We start from the raw sequence: 21194 nt of genomic DNA, 5'->3' as shown, positions 1-21194 counted from the left end.
CCCACTCACCTGTGGTGTGAAGGGCCCGAGGGAGCAGGCGGATTGGGGAAACCCCTGTAGCCCTCACGTCCCCAAGCCCCCATGGTGATGCACAGCCTCCTGACACTGTGGGGGTGGGTTAGATCACATGAGACCTCGCATGCCCACAGTAACAACAAACATTTATTAGAGTGAGTGTTGACTCTCCTCACCCCACACTTATTCTGATGGGGTGCCAGATGATGCTCTGTCCATCCTACAGTGTGAAAATGAGTCCTCTCCTGCTCCTTCCCTTTGTATGCTGGAGATCCCCACAAGTCATGGGAGGGAGGGGAAATTCAGTCCTGCTGCAGCACACAGATTCTAAAAGAAAAGCCTCCCCCGTGTAGTGCTCATAATGCCACCTTATTCCATCTGGGAAGGCAGCCTGAGGCAAACAAAACTTTTCCAAAGAGGAGAGTGGCAGTGGGATAAGTCTCCCAAAGTGTCTCTGCACCCACTGAACTGCAGGCAGGCAAGATCCTAGTGGGCAGCAGGGCAGCAGCACAGAGGAAGGAGGCAGCCTGACAGGCCAAAGGAATCCATCTGCTCATTCAGAGCACACAACAGGCTTCCCTGAGATCTTCAGGTCATCGAAGGGCAGCAAGGCAAGGAGCTGCAAAGACCAAAGGTATGGACATGTAAGCATCCAAGGTTGTGCCTTCACCAAGCTGGGGTAGGGGCCCAAATCTTCCCCGCACCCAGTCCTGCAGCCTCCCACATCCCCAGGGAAGCCCCACGAAACCCCATCTGGCTTTTACCTAGGGCTCAAGGCAAAAGGCAATTGTCCAACACACCACAGAGCCAATGCCTACAACACTCAGGGAAGGATAGGAACAGCTAGAAACTCCTGCTAGGAGGGCCCCTCTAATCATCCAACTCCTGCACCCCCTGGCACACTCTCAGAGCCGCAGGCTTCCCCCCACAGAGACTCACATCATCATTGCCATCAGCCAGGTCCTGAGCTGTCTCGTTCTCCATGTTTCTCAGCAGGGTGTCAGCCCCAGAGTGTGAGAGGATGGCGGCAATGGCAGCATCCTTGCGGCCCACGGCCAGGTGGAGCGGAGTGCACCCGTTGTACATCTGGGCATCCACGTACGCCCCATTGCGCAGCAGGAACTGGACAGCCCTACGGTTGTGGCACTCCACAGCCAGGTGCAATGGGGTCTTCCCGCTCGTGCCCTCCTGTGACCCACAGATCACAAGGGTGTGGGTGAGAAGTCCCTCAGCTGGGCCCTGCAGCACCCACGCACACCCCTTTGAATGGGTGCAGAGGGCAGTCCCCACCCTGATTGCTGTCACAGCACCCAACAACCTCTCAAGGACCTTTACTCTCTGCTCCCTCTAAACTCAGTGCTCCCAAGCCTCAGAGTAGTGCCTGCCCCAGGGCTGCAGGGAGCATCCAAAGGAGAGACCCACTGTTCCAGCCTTTACAAAACATCACACCGTGCCCAGTCTTACCCGAACATCAATGTTGGCACCGCTCTCCAGCAGCAGAGACATCATTGGGATGTTCCCTTTCAAGGTACTGATGTGCAGACAGGCCAAGCCTGTGATGGGGAGGCAGAAGAGAGTCACAGTCAGCCCAGACCACCCTGGGGCACACCAATCCCAGCCACATTCCCATTCTGCTGTGCTCCTGGATCCCTGCATGCACATCTCATGGTCTCTGCCCTAATCTAGCCACCGGCTCTGCCACTGCGCTGGCCCCAGGTCTCACCTTGCCAGTTCTGGAGCTGCAGGTCCTGGTGGTGCCCATGGGGCTGAGTTGTGCCATCTGTTGTGTCTGGGCCCTCCAGTAGCTGCTGGGCACACTGCAGGTGCTGCTGCTCACAGGCCAAGTGCAGCGGGGTGTTGCCATTGCGGTCCTGCAGCCCAGGGTTCACTCCCTTGCGGATCAGTGCCTGGATCACGCTGGGCTGCTCCAGGTACACAGCGAGGTGGAGCGGGGTCTGGAGAGAAATCAGGAAAGGGGAGAATGCCCTGCAGAACACCAGGTATGACAAGCCCCACCAGTCCCCAGGAGCTAGCCTGGCAGCACAGGCTGACTGCCATGCGGGACATTGCCATCCCTGTTGTGACATTACATGTGGCTGACACTGGTGGGGTCACACAGCTGGCTGTTCCCCTGCACCTCAGCTCACAGCTCACTCATGAGACAGATCTCATTCTCCCAAGTTATCTACCCTGCCACATTCAAGCCATGCCTCTTCCATGGCTGTCTGCAATGTCCTGGGGCCTTTCAAAGAAACCCTTCAGCCTACAGTGCTGGGAGCTGTCACACTTCTCTCTCAGGGTATCTGCAGCTCCCTTCTTCCCCTCCCTGCAAAGAGGCTGCACACACGGGACCTTCACCATGCTCTGGAGGAAGCAGGTGTGGGGTCCTGGGGAAAGGGAGATGGACTGAGCAGCAATCCAGGGAACAGCCTGTGGCACCTCTCTTCCTCCAATCTTCTGCCTATCACAACAGCATACCTGGAAAAGATCATTTTGGATCTCCAGCACCTCCCTGGGTAGCTGAGCAATGCAGCAGAGTGCTACAGCTGGCACACAATGGATAATGGCCAGATGAACCAACCTAGAGGGAGAGAAAAAAAAGTAAGTCCCCAGTGCCATGCTCAGGAGCAGAGATCCTTCCCTGCTGTGTGAAGGAATAATCTCCCTGCCTCTTCCAGTCTACCTCCCTCCAGCTTGGAGGTCATCCATCTTGCCCTCTCCCTGGGGAAGCCCAGCAGAAGGCCAAGGCAGGAACATGGTCTGAGGCTCCACAGAGCAGTCCTTTACTCTGATCCCCAAGGGAAACAGACCCTCCTGTCCCTGATAAGCAACACAGGGTCCTCCCTCAGACCTCACAGCATGTGTAGGATTTGAACCCAGCACTGCCCAAAGCCAGGCCTCCAACTGGTGTAGGTCCAAAGAGCCTGGGATGTCTTTCCCAGAGTCCAAGAGCTGGGTTTGGTGGCTGTGGACAGAGGTCTGAGCTCTGGCAGCTGCCCGGGGAATTCCGGTTCCTTACTGCCAGCTGCACACTGTACTTCTGCTTTCCCCTCCGCAAAGGCAAACAGGCAAAGCTGGGCAGGATCCCAGGGCTGGTCCAAGATCACCTGCATGGCACAGTCCCTAATGCCAGACGATCTGCCAGTCCAAACCGATTTCCTCTTCTTTCCCCCACATCCTTCCTTCCTTTTTAGCCCTGTCATGGCAGGGCTGGCACACAGCCCGTCAGCACAGAGGGACACCAGAGGTGCAGCTGTCAGAGCTTGGTGGCAAGCAGGTACCACTGTGGTCCCCAGAGCCATGGGGTGGCCAGGCTCCTCAGGGTCACCAGCCCAAGGACAGGTTTAATTTCCAGACAGTCTCTGCATAGTCAGAAGAGAAGTGAGAGCATAACAGAGGCAGAGCTGAGAGGGAATTTCCAGTCCCCCCTGCCAACCTCCTGTCTCCCAGGCCCCCTGCACTGAAGGGCCCATCCTTCCACCACAGGACAGACCTCTCAGCCAAACCTGGCCACCGTGGTCAGCAGTGAGGAGCAGGCAGCAGCTCCCACTCTGCACAGCAAGGCAGGCATGAGCTCAGCCTCCTGACCCCTCACCACCGCACTAGAGGCCCTGGGTGGCCTCAGACTCTGGAAGGAACCAGCTCCAAATTGAAGGCTGGGATCCGCTGCTTTGATGGACACTGACAGGGCCAAGAGATGGACGGTGAGATCTGTGCCAGCCCTGGCAAGACACCCCGCTCTCCAGACAGCCCAGCTTTGGGATGCCACCTGCAATGTGGGGGATAGAGAGCATCCCTCCACAGGCAGGAGAACAACACCTGGCCCTAAAGCATTGCAGACAAGAAGTGAGGCTGGGGGCTGCCTTTTTGCCAGTTGCACTGGGACATGAATGTGCTGAGAAGCTCAGACGCCAGTCCCCAAAAATGTCCTTTATTGACCTCCTCCCAAGTGCTGCTTGAAGATCAAGCCAGCATCTGGGACCCAGGTATCTTCAGTTGAAACTTGAAGGCAAAACAAGACCCGTTTCTCTCCACCCTGCTGCCAGGGCAGAGGCTCTGCCCAACAGGAGAGGCTTTTTCCTGGGGGAAACCCCAGGTTTTGTTGCAGCAGGGAATTCCCCACAGGAAGGGGAGGCAACCCTCATTTGCAACCCCACGGGCACTGTGCAGCCCCACGGGCAGGGTCTGGCCACCCTCAGAGGACCATGGGGCAGAGGCACAGCCAAGGGGCTCAGCCCAGGAACAAGGCAACCAGCTGTAAGAATAGCTCTCCCCTTATCAGGCCTTTGCTAACCCTAGCCTAGGTGTGATCCAAGCAGGGAGATTCCCTGCTGGGTTTTGCATCAGGCCGCCAGTCCCTGTGGTAGCACCTCTGCTGAGGTGTCCTTTGCACACTTGCAGGGACAGCCCCTGTTCCTCCAAACCTGTTCCCAGGCACCACGTGCGGGAAGAGGCTGCAGGATCTGCCTTTCTCAGGTACAGCAGAGTTAAGACTGCTCAAATGAGGGACTTTCCACGGCAATTCAGCTTGAACTTTAAACCGCGGGTGCTTTCGCTTTCCAGAGCCACGCTGGGCTCCCAGGGGAGAGAGCAGTGCTCAGGGCTGTGTCCCACGGCTGACAGGCCTGCTGCCCCAGGAATCCCCCGGGCCCCTCTGTCACTACCCACACCACACTGTACGATCATGTGGGGACGAGGGGGGCAGTCACCCAGCCGAGCTGGAAACCCCCGAGCCACCTCACTTTTCCTGGCTTGGCTGCCTTTGCAGCTCAACAAGGCAGCAGAGCTGCTCAGGGCTGGGCTGATGCTGAGCTAGTTTGGGTATCCATGCTGCTCAGGCAACGGCGTGACCATGTCCCTGGCCAGAGCTCAGGCTTTCACCCTGCAGCTGGGATGTGCCTGCTTGGAAGGACTGATTGCCTCCCTCCCCCTTCCTTCTCCACCCGGGTGCAGCATCCTCCTGGGCTTTCATTTCTGCATTCGTTCCCGCCTTTCCTCATTACCAGCCCTCAACTTCCTGAAATGGCTGCAAGAACCTGAGCTACTTGGGGGAATCATCACAAGGCCAGTGGGCTGGGAGGAGCCCACTCGAGCACATGTCACCGCAGCATTCTGTGCCACCGGCAGTGCTGCCAACCAGGAGCTGGGACTGTCTCCTAACTCAGGAAACCTCTTACACCAGGAGACTGAGCTGCAGGCATCCTGCCAGTCTCCACTTTTTTCCACTGAGGCTACAAGCACACCTCTCTGTGTCACAGAGAGCAGTGGTCCAGCTGCTGATGGGCTCCTGTGTGCTGGCAAATCATGTGCCAGAGCCAGGGCACAGTGATGGAGAGACAGCAGCTCACTGCCAGAACCTCTCCTTGCCCAGCCACAGCAGTGTGCCCCTGCCAGAACAAGCCCTCTGCCCTGCCATGCTCAAATCCTTGCCCATCCTGGGCTGCCTGCACATCTCTCCTCTGCTTTCTTCTACTTGCCTGCTCCCTCCATCCCCATATCTTGCCTGCAGTGCTCCTGGCTGCAGCGACAGGGGTGGGTGTCCAGCAGGAACTGTCAGAAAGGGCAACAGGGAATTTTGGAAAGGACAAGGGACAGAGGAGCTGGGAGCAAGGGAAACACAGCAGGAGTACAGACTGCTGGGTTCATTCTCAGATTTTCCACTTGCACACCAGCTCTGTCCTGGCATAAGGGGATTCAACACTCTGAATCACAAAAGCACAGGACATCCCTGGCACAATGTGATCTACTCATCATCAGAGAGATAACAACCCTGTAGCAGAGAGGTTGGGGCTATCCCTGGGGATATCCCTGGGAATTAACATGCCATGCCCAAAGTGGTCCTAGCTTAGGCACAGGAGGGCATCCATTTCCACTGTTGTCCACCTCCAACTTCTGAGTGACTTCAAGTGTCCAGTAAGAAAAGTTTCCACACATAAGGAAGAACAGGGTAAGGGGTGACACCTAGCACTGACAGACAAGCAGAACTGATGAAGTCCCACCAGTTCTCTGGCTATCCTTTTCCATCTCTCTAGAAAAGGAGCTGAGCATGCAGATCCCCCCTATCTGTAGAGCAAGGCCCCTCTCCCTTCACCATGTCACCAGAGAAGCACCTTAATCAGGGGAATCCAGCATTCAATGGAATTTGCTTTGACAAGTTTTTCTCCCTTTCTAGATAAGGTCCCTGTCTGCAGCAGAAACAGCTCATTCCAGCTCCTTGTTTTGGCTGAGTGAAACAGTAGGAAATCACACAAACAATTCACACAAGAAAAACTTGTTCGGGGGAGGAAATGGCCCCAGCAGCAATAGAAGGGAGAGCAAGGCAGAAGGAAAACAGCAGGGGAATTCCACGCTTACCCTGCTCTCCTGTTCCAGCCCTGTAACCTGCACTGCTAACCGCTTCCTCAGCCACCAGCATGAACCTCTGCCAGCGGGCTTAGCAAGCACAGCTTGATCCTGCCCTGCAGCCCTGAACCAGCCCAGCCTGGCTCCCTTCCTTCCTCCCCACATACCAGTGCAATGCTGCCCTGCTCCACAAAGCTGTTCCAGCTGCCCTCTGGCAGCTCCAAGGGAGCAGTGGGTCTCAGCTGCCTTATCCCATGTTCTGTGCTCCTGCCCTGCAGGTTTCATCCCTTTCCCTGGGAAGGGCACAGGTTGAATTTGAGTGGAGGGGGGTTGGGATGGGACTGGAGGGAGGTTGTGGCTACAGGGATGCAAAGCCCGTTCAGCCACATTAGGTTCAGCATTCCTGATCTCCAGGATCTGCTTCCCAGCCTGCTGCTCCTGGGGCCAGAGTGAGGGTGGGGAACCAACAGGTGAGCAGAGGAGACAGTCTTACCTTTCCTGGGGTGCTCTGCAGAGAGTCTGCTCTGAGTGCTTGAGGATGAGGGGAGCTGGAGGCTGACAAGCAGGAGAGGCATTGCAGAAGGGCTGTGGGTGCCTTGTTTTTCATTGAGGTGGGGATGAGAAGGTACCCTGACCTCACAGCCTCTAGATTCTGAACCCACACATTTGAGAATTTTGCTCCATTTCTGAGCAGATGGTGGGTCTAGGATTGCAGAAGCACTAAACATCAGAGGCATGTGGGCTGTTCCCTGCAAAACAAGGGGCCTGTCCCATACTACTATCTATGCACAGATGGGCCAAGCCAGAAAACAGGTCAGCCCACCCAAGCAGGGGCCAGTCACCATCAGAGAAGCATGATGAACAACTTCAATAAAAGCATCAAACATCCCAAAAAGTCCATTAACTGTGGACAGTCCATTTCAAACAGAACAAACTCACACCTGACTCCTTGGGAGGCAAATACATTTCCACAGTTTCTGTACACAAAGAGATATCTTGAGGTCAGAAGAGCCTCTTACAAGAGGAAAGTGCCTGGACTTTGCCAGAGCCTGTACAACACACCCTAGCAATCATTTACAGCCCCACAGGTATCCTCACTGTCTCAGGATTCTCTTTTAACGAGGCACGAGCCGTGGGTCTAAGATACCTCAGGGCCCCCCTTCAGCTCTGGATCTGCCCCAGTCAGAGGGGCTTCCCAGCTCTGTGACACAGAGGGCATCCCACGCAGTTCATTGAGAGGCAGTAACCACTCTCACAGCTCAGATCCACAACCTCTTCCTACACACTCAAGTCTGACTCCTCTTTTTTTCACATTATACTAAAAAAAAACCCAAACCCAAGCCAATGAAAAAAAAAAAGTGTTAAATTAGCTGAGCTCAACCCCTTTCCAGCAGCAGTCAAGCTTGCCTACAGAGTGCAAGGATCTGAAGCCCACCCCACCTTGGCTGATCTGTTACAGCCAGGCTTCTTCATCCCAGGACACAGAAATTTCCAGCTATTCTTTCCCTTCCTCTGTGCTGAAGTTCCCAATGTTTGTTCCCAGCTCCGAGGCAAACCTAGGCAGGTGGAAAGTTTGAAGAAACTTCCTCCAGGCCAGGCTGAAGTCATGCAAACAGGGAAAAATCTTGCAAGCACGATCTCAGAAGGCTGCCAGGACTTACCCACTTTACGCCAAGGCCATGTGCGTGTGACCCCTGCAGCAGCCAGCAACTTCTGGGGCATTCCAAAGCAACATGTGCAGAGCTGCCTGGCCTTGCTTAGAGGGACACCAAGCTCCCCTGTTTACCAGACTCCTGAGCACGCATAGAGGAAGAACTGAAAGTTCAGGGACAGGGAGCTGGACACAGAAAAATCTCCCTCCTGGCAGACGAATGTTAGGACTCGCTCTCTGTAATGCCCCACAACTGGCAGCATGCTAGGCAATAACCTGGGATGAACTTGAATTCTGGCAATCAAGAAGGTTTCTGAAGACCCTGTGGTAAAACCAAGAGCATCCCCACCTCCCATTAACTATGGCCATCCCACTACTGGGCAGCTGGCAACAGCCCAGCAAAGCAGGGGAACTCCCAGCCTGACCAGCAACAAGGTGTGCTCTCTGCATCAGACTTCTTTAATCCTTCTACTAAAACTGAGTCTCTCCAGTCCTCTGCTTCTTTTTCCTTCTTTCCCTTTATCTTTGCTGTCACATTCTGAGCACTTCCCCAGGTACACAGGGGTTCAGCAACAGCCTTGCACAGCAGGGCAAGCAGTGAGAAAGCAGGCACACTGGAGCAGACAGTCTGAATGGGGACAACCTCTATTCCCCTGCTCAGGGAAGATCTCCAGCCTGAGACTACATGGCTCAAAAAGGTTATGATTGGCACATGCCAATGAATGATTAGAAGTGGCTCTTGGCCCCTTCAAGATGACCCTTCATGGGCAGCAACAATGCAACACCCTGGGCAGGTAGGGAAGGCCCCTTCACTACCATCATGTGAAGAGTTCAGAACATCAGTTCCCATGGGGCCCTCATTTTACTCGATTAACTGTCCCCAAGCCCTTGTTAAGGCATTTCAGCCCACGAGTCACTGGCACGTGATTTCTTATCAGCAGATGGGGCACCACTTGTCTCTGGTGGAAGGAGGAAGTCAGGCTTCCTCTGCTCCCCTCCCTCCCTGAAACACACACTCAACCAAAACCACACAGTCCCATTTTCCATCTGAGGGAGGCCTAGGTCTTCCTTTTGTGATTGAGCTGGGGTCCCTCGACCTTCAGCCCTGCAGAGGGGCTGCACTGCTTTGCACATGGAGCCCCATGCAGACGACAGTCTCTCTCCTGCAGAGGCACAGCCCCCAGCCTTTCCCTCACCATGGTAGAAACTGGTGTGTGGCCCAAGGACCAGCATGGGCACAAAGGAACACATGTTTTAAAGACAGACTATATAGTCCTAGAGAGAGGAAACTGCTTAACTTCACACACTGATGAAACAATTCTGCCTCTCCAGAGCTGGCAAAGGCTGATACCAGCCCAAAGAAATGGGGAGGTTTTCTCTCGAGCTGGAACAAAAACAGGTGATCCCTTCACAGCCCATTCCACCTTGAAGGAACTTGTCCCACACCCATCCTTTCCCCAGGATATTGGAACTGTGCATCTGCCAGGTGAGGCTGGGAAGGATGGGGTTTCCTCAGTGAATCTTCACAAAGGTTGAGATGGTCTGGAGGCTGGGGCACAGCAATAAACCCGTCTGCAGTCCGCTCACAGAAAGCCAGGCCTACAGCTGGAAAGCCCCTCTTTCACTTCCATGCAAAGCAGTCCCATCAGGACCCAAGTCAGCAGAAAAGGAGCTTGTTTACATGGATGAGACAGATATGTGGAGCTTTGGGTCACAAGGAAAAGACGGATGCTTGGAGGAGACATTTGAGCTTGAGTGCACGGGTTTGTTCTCTGCCAGCCCACGCGATAAGCAGGACACAGATCACTGCCCGAAGTGTACCCACCACCTTCCGCTTGCCACCCCACTCCTCATGCTTGACTTCTCCTGCCCTCACAGCTGAGCCACGCTCTCCTGGGGACTAATGAGCCTGATTACTGCAGCTCTGACTTCCCTGAGGCAGAGGGGCAGCCAGCAGTACTAGATGGAGAGGATGAAATTTGGGCAAATAATTCTTGGAAGACAGCACCCACGCATTTCACTGGCCATCATACCCCCATCCTTCCTGTCAGCCAACTTCCTTCCTGCCAAAGTTAGACTCCTTCTAACTTTGGGCAGAGGTGAGACAGTTTTAGCCCCATTGCTTCATCCTGCCTGCTCTGACGCTCCACTCCTGCAGAAGCAAGCAGGGAGGTATCCAAGGAGAATCCTGCTGACATTCCAATTGCCCAAGCATGTGCTCTTCACCTCTGCCTCCACCTCCTGTTCTTACCCCACAAGTGCCAGGCTGACAAACACAGGCACACCTTGAGATGGCACAGGTGGGTGAGCCTGAGGGAGCTATAGACAGTGAACATTTTGTCACATGTAGAGCCAAGACTTTGCCAGCTCCTTTTGTGCAAGCCCAGTGCTCCTCTCAGCTCAGTACCAGCCAGGGCATCTGGGGAAACAGGAACTACTTGGCCAAAACCCCTGAACTTTTTGTATTTTTAAAATTACAATTACAGGAAAGTGTAGTTGCCCAAGTCTTCTGAAGTATAATGATAGTATGATTTTAATTGTCTGCCTGGAGCTGTTTAGTGGCAGACATTAAAAAAAGGCACACAAGGAAATGTGCTGCTGACAGAGATGAAAAGAAGAAAGGAAGATGGGTTTGTTCGGCCGGATGAAAGGGATGTAGCCTGTGGCCATCTGATCCCTTTCCTCTGGGGACCTTCGTCACTGGATGAGCAATTGCACCATAGACTTTAGCATTACTATCAGCCCTGAGACGGTGGCAGTTCAATGAGTCTCTTCGTGCTCACAGTCCCCATCTGCATCGACCTGAGTGGTGGATGTTCAGCACTTCTAAATATAAATGCCACCTACCTCTGCCGCAGGGTCAGGAGGAGAGACAAGAATAGCGGAGGCACAAATCCACAACCTCACAACTCTAACCACAAGAATAGTTGTTTTTTTTTTTTTTTCCCAGCAGTGGGAGTAGATCCCAGGAAAGCCTCTCTCCTGTGTGGACATGGTGAGCCCAGAGCTGTACAACCAGCAGAGCTATCACTCCCTCCCTCACTCTTGAAAGATTTCCTGCTCTGAAATGCACTGTGAGTGAGAGAAAACTGAAAAGCAAAGGCAACCATTTGGGGAGCTCTGAGAGCCTCTCCTGCCTACAGTAAACAAGGCACCACTGATTAATGTTTTCCTAGTTAATAAGATGTTTGTGTTAGGTCTCTCCAAGCAAGTCTGACAGGCAAAAGGCTTCAAACACCAAACAAGACAGCCTCAAGCACTAAAAGCATCTCCATGCAGCTGCATCTATGGGGCTCGCTAATAAAACAGTAAGCAAGGAGCCCTGGGCACACCATGACAGACAAACCTGGGGGGAAGCGTTACTTCCACAGCTCTGATTAAAAGACGCCTGGCTCTCTTCATGGGCACCTTGGCTCTAGTGTTACAGCTGGGGAAACTGGCAAAGCTCCTCCATTCTGAGGAGCCACAGAATCAGCCTGTAGATAGGACATGACTAGAAAGCCTGTCTGGGGAATGTGGGAGGCTGGGTTTGCTTGCCATGAGACTTCCAGCCAATCCTCAGAACAGATCCCACAGTCAGCATTAATGAGCTAATTAGCAGATGCACACCTCCTTCCTAACAGGGAAGTAAACACTCAGTCTGTCTCCCAGCTCATCTTCAGCTTCAATCCAGATGTGCTCTGCCAGGCAAGGACAGAGCTTTCTGGCTGCTCTCGCTATTGAAGACACTTGCTTGATCATGTCAGTGCCTCTAAGTTTCTCTTCCTCTTGCACCAATTACTCAGTACTAAACTCTAGCCTGGTTTTGGAGGAAATCTTTGCCCTCAGCTGTGAGAACACTTCGCTCGTGCTCTGTGTGTACACTCATGATGAAAACCTTCCATCGACGGAATGTACAACAGGAAAAAACGCTGTGATTAGCTGAAGGTAATTACCAGAAGCCAAACCAAATAACTCTGGCGTGATGCCCCTGCCCTTGAGAGGGCATTAGGGATGTGGGAAGCCCCCCTCATTAAGAGAAACACTTGTCTCCGTCACAGAAGCTCAGGAGGGCAGCCCCACATCGCGGTGTGCGTCACAACTCTGCCAAAAGCGCGGCTCTGTGGGCAAGTTGGCAAAGCAAGGCGATTCCCACCTGAGAACAAATAGCTCTTGGGTTGCTCGGTTGAGCAGCATCTAACACAGCCATCTCAAGGTCTTGCCCTGCATGGCCAATCTTGTTTCAGGACTTGCTTACGTGCCATCTTACGCAGCCAAGCCTTCCCCATTGTGGAGGAAACCTTGCATGCTCTGGGGAAGAGACAGTGGAGGGAGGGTTTGATTTGCTCCCCCTTTTCTTCTGGTTGCTAGCAGTCCCAAGGCAAGTGGAAGCTGGCTTCCTATGGCGAGTCCATTCCGTGCCATGTAGCCCGGGGTGCATCGCTTCCCGCTCACTCCGCTGGACCTGGCTCAGACACCTCTCAGGCCCAGGGGTCATCCACCCAAACCTGGATGCCAAGCATCCAGGCGCACGAAGGCAAGGCGGGAGGCTCTTAGGACAGGGGCCCGGGGAGTCCTTAACAACACGGCTTAACAGCAAGGGATGTTTCTCGGGAGAGGGCTGGGGATCGCGGCAAACACAGCCTGGCTTATCTCTAGGCACCGGGAGCAGCCCGGGGCCGGGGGGCGATGGCTCGCAGCTCGCCGGGGGTCACTCACGTGTCTCCGTCCTCCGAAAGGTAGGTCAGGGCCTCCAGCTGCTGCCGGCTGAGCCCCTCGGGCCGGGCCGCGGGCTCCTCGGGGCGGCCCCCCGGAGCCCCCGGCAGCCCGGGCAGAGCCTCGGGCAGGGCGCCGGAGCCGTAGCTGGAATCCAGCCGCTCCTCGGCGGCGGCGGCCTCGGCGAGGGTCTCCTCGGGGGCGGAGAGGGCGGGCGGGCCCTCGGGAGCGGCGGGGGTCTCCCTGCCGCCCGGCAGCGAGCGCAGCGACTCGATGCCCGAGTCGCACTGCCCGTCCTCGCCCTCCCAGCCCGCCGCTTCCTTGCGGCACTCGCCGCCCGCCGCCCGCGACATGGCTCAGCGCCCGCCGTGCGCCCGCCCCGGCCCGGGTCCCGCTCCCGGCCCCGCTGCCGGGGGGCTCATGGCCGGAAAGCCACCGAACGCGGCCGGCGCAGCGTCTAAGGCGACACGGCCCCGCCTCCGCCTCCTCCTCCTGCTGCTGCCGCACTGAGTCAGCCGCGCCCGGCCCGCCCGCCCGGGATTCCCCCGCCGCCGGCCCGCCCCGGCACGGCCAGGGGCTGCCCCTCCCCGCCCTCTGGGTGTGCGCAGCGCTCGGGCGCCATAGGCGGGGGAGCTGCGGCGGCGAGGAGCGGCACCCGGGCTGCGCGGGGGAGAGAGGTGGCAGCGCTGCACTTCCCCAGACCGGGCGGTGCTCGCCGGGCTGTCCCGGGCCTGCCGCCTCCCCGGCCCGGCTGGTTTGGGTGCTTTGAATTGCAGGGGAGGCAGCGGGAGCTCGTCCAGGCAGGCGGTGTGTGGGTGAGGATGCTGTTGCCTGTGCAGGTGCTGACTGAAGACAGGCTCTTCTGTGGGAAACAACATGGTGGATGTCACTTGGAGCAGAGGTGCAAGCAAGGCGTTTGCGCTTCCCATGTGCATGCATTAAACTGTTCCGCCCACTAAGACTCCTTCTCATCGGTTCTGCCTTCGCAGGAAAAGCCAGGAGGTCACTGTAGCTGGCTGCACAAGCCTCTTGGTCCAGCGCTCCCCACCACCTTCCAGTGTGCAAATAGAAATCCTTTCAAAGCGCATAGTGGCTACCAGGGCTCACACAAGAGCAGCCAAGCCACACAGCTCAAACCTGGAAATAGAAGGTTGAATAAAGGCCCAGCTCACTGCCTGTGAATGATTGACCAGACTGCATTTCAGTGCTCTCCTCCCAGTGCCAAAACTCCTGTGGATCTGCATAGACATCATGTAATTACTTTCCAGTGTTCCAAGCAGTGGGCTTTCCTCAAAAGACAAACTAGATAGCTCTGAACACAGCTGACACTTCAAAATCAGTTTCATTTTTTGCTTTTATTGCTTGACATGACTTCCTGTCTCTGCAGGATGCCCATTCTTCCAGTTCATCTGAGCAGGAAGGGAACAATCTCCTGCAAGGAAGCTTACCTGGGAAGAGCTTTGTGATGGATGTTGGATGGACTCACAGGAATCACGTGCAGAGCGACAAATATTTCACTATCCCACACTGTAGCTGTTGCTTTTGGTTTGTAGGAAGAAAGGTTTTGGGGTGTGAGGGCAGCAGCAGGGAGACATAAGAAGTCTCTTTTGGCATCGATGACTTCCAATCATAAGTTTTCCTCCCATGCTCAGGATCTGTTTTAGTGTCTCCAGTTGTGTCTTTGGCACTGTGTCACTGCAAAATTACAATTACTAAGGGAAAGGAGCTTCTCCCACATCTGTCAGCTCTGTCCAGTGCAGTATGGGGATTTGGGCCATATATCCATGTCAATCCCTCTCACACCCTGGTGGCTCCACCCGATCCCCACACAGAATTTCTATTCTTTCAGCTTTCCATACCTGAATTTCTATTCTTTCAGCTTTCCATACCTAAATACTACTAGGTTATCCATCAGTTGCCTCCCTAAATGCCTTTGCCATTTTCTCTAGTAACATACTAGATGCAGCTTCACCATGGAATGGTTCCTTGTACACTTTCCTATGAATAAAATGTTCAACTTGTGTGGTGATACACAAAGATTTAATTTTTCTGTGAGCTAGTTGCAGCTTATCTTTGTATCAGTCACACCTCTATTATATTGCGATGTGCTGTTCCAGTTGGGAAATAGGTGTGGATCCAGGACTAGCACATGTCCAGGAACAGTTCAGCCAAAGCACAGAATCTGGAGTAGTAAGCCCTGGACTAGCTCTAGCAGACAGGCAATTCAAGACCCACCACTCTACAGTCCAGTCCATTGCAAGCTGTCTTGTTACACCTCTGGCTATCAAGTAGCCCCTGGAAATGGCCTTCCTCTCTGCTGATGTGAATTTAGCTAGAGTTTGTGGTCTTGCAGCTTCCTTAAGGTGAGCCTTGAACTCTTTTGAGCTGGCTAGTGCTGTGCCAGGGCTGTGACACTGTGATCTGCTGCAGCTGAGTTGGGAGACCGGGCATGCCCCATTAACACCAGCTATGCCCCCCAGGCAGCCATGGCCAGCCACTCTCTGCTCTGCCCTTTCAACTACACCCACTAATACCCAGCTCAGGCACCATCTCCTCCCACCCCTCTTCTGACTGGGTGCGCTTCTATTAACTTTTCAGATAATTTCACTGGAAAGTTTGAAAGAGGAACTTGGCCACTTTGCCCCTTCTGCAAAGCCTTACTCATTCTGCAAGGCTTGGGCCCCCTTTCATGCTGTCTTCCTAACAGAGAACTTTTCTGCCTGACTGTGCAATTTTTGGACTTCCATTATTTTCAGAGGCTTTAAATACAGAGAGATACACATATGCATAAATATCTATATATAGTGTATTGAAGGCAATGGTAGAGGGATTAAAAATAATTAAATATAATATGGGACAAATCTTGATGTTCTGATTTAGTTTTGCAGGTTTTAAAAACGAAGCTCTGATTCTTGGTTCTCTCCAGTCCCCCTTAATATGTGTCACTCAAAATGGTTAAAACTGCAGGGACCATCTAAAGAGGAAGGGATCTATTCCCACTAGAGGTCAGTGTCAGCACACGCTGTTCAAGGCACCAGCGCTCTCCCATCACACTGCGCTGCGAGGAGCGTCAGGTCAGACATGGACGTGGGAAGGAATCCCCAGGCTACCCAGACCCCCGGGTGTTGTCCCTGACAATGTCCTGTCCCTAAGCACAACCCTCTGAGTGACTAAATGAAACGAAGGCCTGGCCTGGCACCAGCATCTTCTCTGTTCTTTGAGCTGTCAATTGGGTAAAATAAGTGAAATGCAGCTGACAGAGGTGGAGAAAGGGAAGTTACACCCAGTCTGTGTCTGAGAAAAAACAATGGTCCTTTAACTACCAGCTGTGATCCTGTCATTTGTAAGCAACATGGATAATTGTGATAAGCAGTTATTGCTGCAATAATTCACACCAGGCAACGTAACCTTCCCCTCATGCAGACTGTCCACTGCACAGCTTTTATCCCAAATGAGCACTGAGCTGCTCCATTCCCTGAGGATGCAGCCCTTTTCCCTCATCCCCAGAATCAGAAATGCTGAGTCCATAAGAAATGTGCTAGATCCCGATTTGAGGAAGCTCCTTCTGCATTCTCCCCACCAGAGATGTTGCTGGGCATCCCAAGCAACAACCTGGACCACAAGCAACAACCTGGACCTCTGGAGCTCCAGCTCCAGCTCAGAGAGCTCAGCCTATCAGCTAGGCATTCAAGGGAAGCAGAAGCCCTGGAAGAGTGATGAAAGTTGCAGGAAAGACGACAGACTGTCTCTCTGACTGTGGTTCCATATATCTGACAGCAAGTCAGTTCTGTAGTGCACCAAACTGGGTCACTTCACTTTCTGCACCAATAAAGGAAAGAAGAAACATGACTTTTCAAGATTCTATGCCCAGAAGCAAGGCCAAACTTTCCAACAGAGCAATGCAAAGCATGTCCTCCTCGGGTACCCATTTTCTGGGGTAGTCAGCCCAGAAAGCACTGGCTGCCCTCTCCTGGTAAGTCTGGCTGAAGTCACAGGGTCATTTTGAATATCTCCAGGGATGCTGCTCTGGGCATCTGCTTACTTTTTCAATACCTGATTATTTCCAGCCAGAATTCTTCTCCTTGCAGTCTGTGTTGCATGCCTCTCATAGTTCCACAGTGCACTCCTGTAATGTATGGGAGCCATCATGCCATTGTGCTGACACAACCCAGGGCAGATCAGGTTTGTCTGCATGTGGTAGGTGGTCGGCAAGCTGCCCAGCTAACGCCCTTCCTGAGAAGATTCCCGCTGTTGCTCAGAGTCCCACAGTGAACAGGGAAGTTTCTGCCTCCTTCTGTTGTTGTGTATGTGTGTGTATGATGTGTGGGAAGTTGGACAAGAGGATTAGTTAACTCCTTGAATGAGGAATCACACCTAACTCACTCCACTCTTGGCCATGGCATTCACTTCCACAAGCAGAAAGTGATTGGTATAAGGATGCACTAAAAATCCTCAACCTTACAAAGTGAATGAACAAAAACCGGAGATATTTTAACAAACCTTCATTCTAAATTATATCCCTCTTGTGTAATTCCTGTGAGCCTGGTGGCTGCAGGAACAATGCTTTCTGCTTGCGTCTGGGTGAATGCATGGTTGATGGGCCTTGCTATGTGTTTATGTGTGTGTGTGCTCAGAGCTGTCCCAAAGGAGGTGGCAGATGTGATTATGAGTGGGGAGGGAGTGGCAGATGGTCTTGGAGAACTGATAATAAAACCGTGCTTAAATAGATGGTGAAACTGTGCCCTAGGTGAGAAATCTTGTCACCTGAGGCTCTCTTTATAGCAAGTGATGAGACAGACTCACTTCAGAGGGTGGCTCTGATAACCTCTGTCTGGCCACATCACTATAATAAAGGACGCTCCTCCCTCCCCATGGAATAGCTGTGGAAGACAGTGCTCCATCGCTGGACAATCATTTATTCATGACTCTCTAAGTACAGTTCATCTGGCAGAGACTAGCCAAGACAAAACAAAAACCTCAATCCACCCAAGCATCCCTCAGCTCCCCTTGCCAGAGAGCACAGGACAGATGCTGCCAGTGCTGCTCCTGGGCTCCAGCATTGCTGCACTGGCTGGTAGAAGGGAGGATGGGTTAACTTTCATTTTTAAGTTGATTCTGCTTGAGTTGCTTTCTGCGTCACCTCAGCCCCTCGCCACAGCCCACTAGTCCAGTCCTTGTGTCCTAGCAGAGCTCGAGTGGCTAGGTATTACTCATGCAAGCTCGGCTCTGCTCTCAGGAGAGTTAAACCTCCCAGCTGCCAGACTGAATTAGAGCTTGTGCCTCTCCACACTTGCATCAGAGTGAGTTTGGAACAGACTCGGTGGAGCCACGCTACTGGAAACAAGTGAGGAGCCCAGGCAGGGGCTGGAAGAGAGGGTGAGCAGGGTGGCAGTGAGGGGAGGGGGCGCTCAGTGAGCTGTTTGAAATATTCAGGTGCTGAGCAGGAGCAGGTGGCCATCCCATTGGACACAGCAGCTCTGACACCATGAAAAAGTGATGACCAAGTCTGTGTTGCCCAGGTGATGGGGCACACATAAAGTAGGATTGCAGCCATTCCCCAGGATCTTGGCCAGACTGACACATAGACCTGGCCTATGCAATGACCCCTAAGCATGCAGTGGGTTTTAGCCTCTTCCCTAACACAGTGACTTCCCTGCCTGCCAGGTCCATGGGGAGAGCTTGGCAGGGCAGGAATGCTTCTCCAGATCAGGTTATGTCAACTCCACCCCTTCAGTGTGGGGAAGGCAAACTGCTACAGAAACCTATTTTTAGGGAGGTGACTCCCGGAACCATAACTAGAGATAGAGTAAATTCTCTGAGCCATTAGTTTCTGTGGTTTATTCCTTTCTGGGGGTGATGGGCCAAAAATTTAAGTGAGAACAAAGCATTTGGCAAGGGAGGATTTGGCTCAGTTTCCAGGCACTTGGGGTGGTTGCTGCTCTGGAGTTATATTGGACAAAATGTCCTGAGGACTGTCAAACAGCATCTGGGCAGTGCTGAATCCGCTTTTCATTTCTAGGGGGGATGTGAGGGAGGGCCCTGGGTATCCTGCTGGGCTACTGCAGAGAGGAAAGTGATTTAACCTGACCCAGAAACCTCTGTGGAGCCTCACAAAAGCTGTGATGATGACAAAATAGACTCTCATGAGGTTGGATGGAAAACAAACAAACTGTATACAGGCAGCTTGTTGGAAAAGAAAGGATCAGAGCGGGGATCAAAGACTTTTCAATGACAGCAATTCTATTCAGTGAAATGTACCCCAGACCGGCAGCTACAAACCCATTTACTTTGTGAGGTTTAAGATTTTGAGTGTTTGGGGACTGCAGTCGTGACGTGTACCCCTGTTAGTGATGCTAAACAGAAATGAGCTCCCCAGCCACCAATTAATATCACCAGGAGGTTTCCTTCCCACAATAAAAAACGGCACACCTGGGTCTCTTCCCAGCAGACACAAGGCCTGAGTGTAGCAGACAAAAACACAACTAATGACACATATTTCCTTGAGGACAAAGCTTGCAGAGGTAAATGGCACCCAGACAGTCAACACCACTGACCAGCAGTGGCAAATGGATGTTGTTTAACAGGAGCAAGAGGCACATTCCTTTACCCACACTCCCCTTGTTGCACTAATAAAGGAGTAATTTAATTGGAGTGACACATTCTGGAAGGCTCAGGCAGTCAGCACAAAGTATCCTTGAAATTTTAAAATTGAATAGGCATTTATTTCTGAGCATAAAAAATCCTGCATCCTAACACAAGGAGATTCTCTGCCACACATCTTCTTATGAGACAAAAAGCAGCACACTGCTAGGAATCATCGATTCCTTTGGAACAAAAGACTGAGTTTTGATCACACTTGGTCTATTGGAAAAAATAAAGCTAAACACAATGTGATATATATCTATAAGATGCTGTAAAATCAATTTTTAAATTTAGGCTATGAATACCAGCAATACTAGCAATACTAACAAGGACAGGTTATCTATGGCCATCTGGTTTAAAATGCAGCCTCTGTCACAATTTTTTCTAGAAATTGAACGCAAATTTGCTGCGTGGGTAAGAACTATAGCATATTTAAGCAGGAACTAAAAGGCTATTTTCTGTAACTACCAGACCCAGAAGAGTGAGACCTTTTGCGGTTCAATGCATTATGGAAAGTGAGCGAATCCTGCTAATATGATGTCATGCTTTATGCTTGCTTGGAACAGATATGAATGTCTCTGCAGGGTGACAGATACAGAGCTTTTGAAGAACAAACCTATTGGTAAGGGCACCACCTCTACTTTAGTCGCTGTATCTTCCTAAAAGCCTCCCTTATTCTTTCAACCCTTCTTGTCTTCCAGATATGCTGCCAGGACCAGTATCAAAGATGCCTGACACAAAAAAACTCTACCTCTGGCTCACCAGTAGCCACCAACTCCACCAGTGGAGGATAAATTGCACTGTGGGTAGGTCCATAAGGGTGGCAGCAGTCTGCTTCCCAAGGGCTAGTCCTAGTGGATAAAAAGCACAGAATGGGCACATCAAAGTAAGCTCCCCAAGTCTGTGGCTATGCTGTGAAACTCCTTGCCACAGAATGCATGAAGCATCTACAAGTCCAAAAAAAAAAAAAGAATTCAAAAGTGAATGGACAAATTCCTTGGAGAAAAAGACACCATGGGCTATAAAATGCAAAGACAAACTTGTACCACCTTTTCCCCCTCTTCACCCTTCTGCTTTGCTCTTTTTGTGTGATATTCACATATTTGAGATAAAACCAGTGCTGTTCCTAGAGGGCGATCATCCCTCAGGCACCCTTTGGTCTAGCTGAGGTCACATCCTATAAAAAGCAGAAATGCATATAGGAATGCAAATTATTTACAGCTGTCTATTAGTGTGCATGGAATAACATTCAGTGCCGCTACAGGAATTGTGGCAGCTCTGGGCTTGTGCCTCTTTGCCTTGCTCTGCCATGACACACATGCATGGGTGAGTTCTCCTCGGAGGCATGGGATCCATCGTGTGAGGGTGGGTCTGAAACCCTCAAGAGCCAAAGTCTGCCGGGATGATTGGGCAGGGGGGGTCTGAGCGGTAGGCAGTGGAATTCCAAGCAGGCTGCTCCTGCTTGCTGCTGTTCCCATGGAAACAGGGGAAAGGCGAGAGGAAACACATCCCCAGCCTCTTTTGAAGATGAGCTCCTTCAGCAGCACCCCCGGCCATCACATCTATTCCCATAAGAAGCAGGGATTGGCAATTCCCCTCGGATGCACCTCCTTGAGTGAGGCCATCAGCCTACACACTGTTCCTCATTCCAGACAACGGTGGACAAGGACATGCCAATCATCCCATCTCCAATGCTAAGTCTCAGAGCTCAGAAAAAGAGAAGTTTCCAGCAAATTCTGCAGCTTATGCTTCTCCCCAGTCTGGATCTGGGGAAGCACCAGCAGAGACACCTGACTTTCTGACTATCAAGGAAGCTGGGCTGTACCAGTATCAAGACCTTGACAAGTAC

The 21194-nt window shown here is 52.6% G+C and overlaps 1 protein-coding gene and 1 long non-coding RNA gene across 2 annotated transcripts; both read right to left on the bottom strand.

Annotated features, from left to right (window-relative positions):
• Window positions 1–140: 140 nt before the first annotated feature.
• Window positions 141–13056, bottom strand: NFKBIE (NFKB inhibitor epsilon). The gene is made up of 6 exons (XM_033054760.1): window positions 12707–13056; window positions 2494–2596; window positions 1739–1970; window positions 1480–1568; window positions 955–1203; window positions 141–634 (listed from the first exon to the last, which is right to left on the bottom strand). Exons 1-6 carry the CDS (start codon window positions 13054–13056, stop codon window positions 569–571), a joined length of 1089 nt encoding a protein of 362 aa, XP_032910651.1. The 3' UTR covers window positions 141–568.
• A 983-nt stretch (window positions 13057–14039) lies between these two features.
• Window positions 14040–15289, bottom strand: LOC116994316. Its single transcript, XR_004417456.1, has 2 exons — window positions 14593–15289; window positions 14040–14562 (listed from the first exon to the last, which is right to left on the bottom strand). It is a non-coding gene; the product is annotated as an uncharacterized LOC116994316 (long non-coding RNA).
• Window positions 15290–21194: the final 5905 nt, after the last annotated feature.

The sequence above is a fragment of the Catharus ustulatus genome, chromosome 3 (assembly GCF_009819885.2).
Source record: "Catharus ustulatus isolate bCatUst1 chromosome 3, bCatUst1.pri.v2, whole genome shotgun sequence".
Lineage (NCBI taxonomy): Eukaryota > Metazoa > Chordata > Aves > Passeriformes > Turdidae > Catharus > Catharus ustulatus.
The sequence above is the reverse complement of the archived record's forward strand: the minus strand, read 5'-3'. Positions and strand labels throughout refer to the sequence as shown.

Bases quoted from the DNA above. Each gene is read 5' to 3' on its own strand.
- NFKBIE (XM_033054760.1), bottom strand. From the start codon at position 13,056: ATGTCGCGGGCGGCGGGCGGCGAGTGCCGCAAGGAAGCGGCGGGCTGG. The intron at 1,971-2,493 runs GTATGCTGTTGT...ATTTCTCTCCAG, and splicing joins TCCAAAATGATCTTTTCCAG to ACCCCGCTCCACCTCGCTGT. The intron at 1,569-1,738 runs GTGAGACCTGGG...TCCCCATCACAG, and splicing joins GCAGCTCCAGAACTGGCAAG to GCTTGGCCTGTCTGCACATC.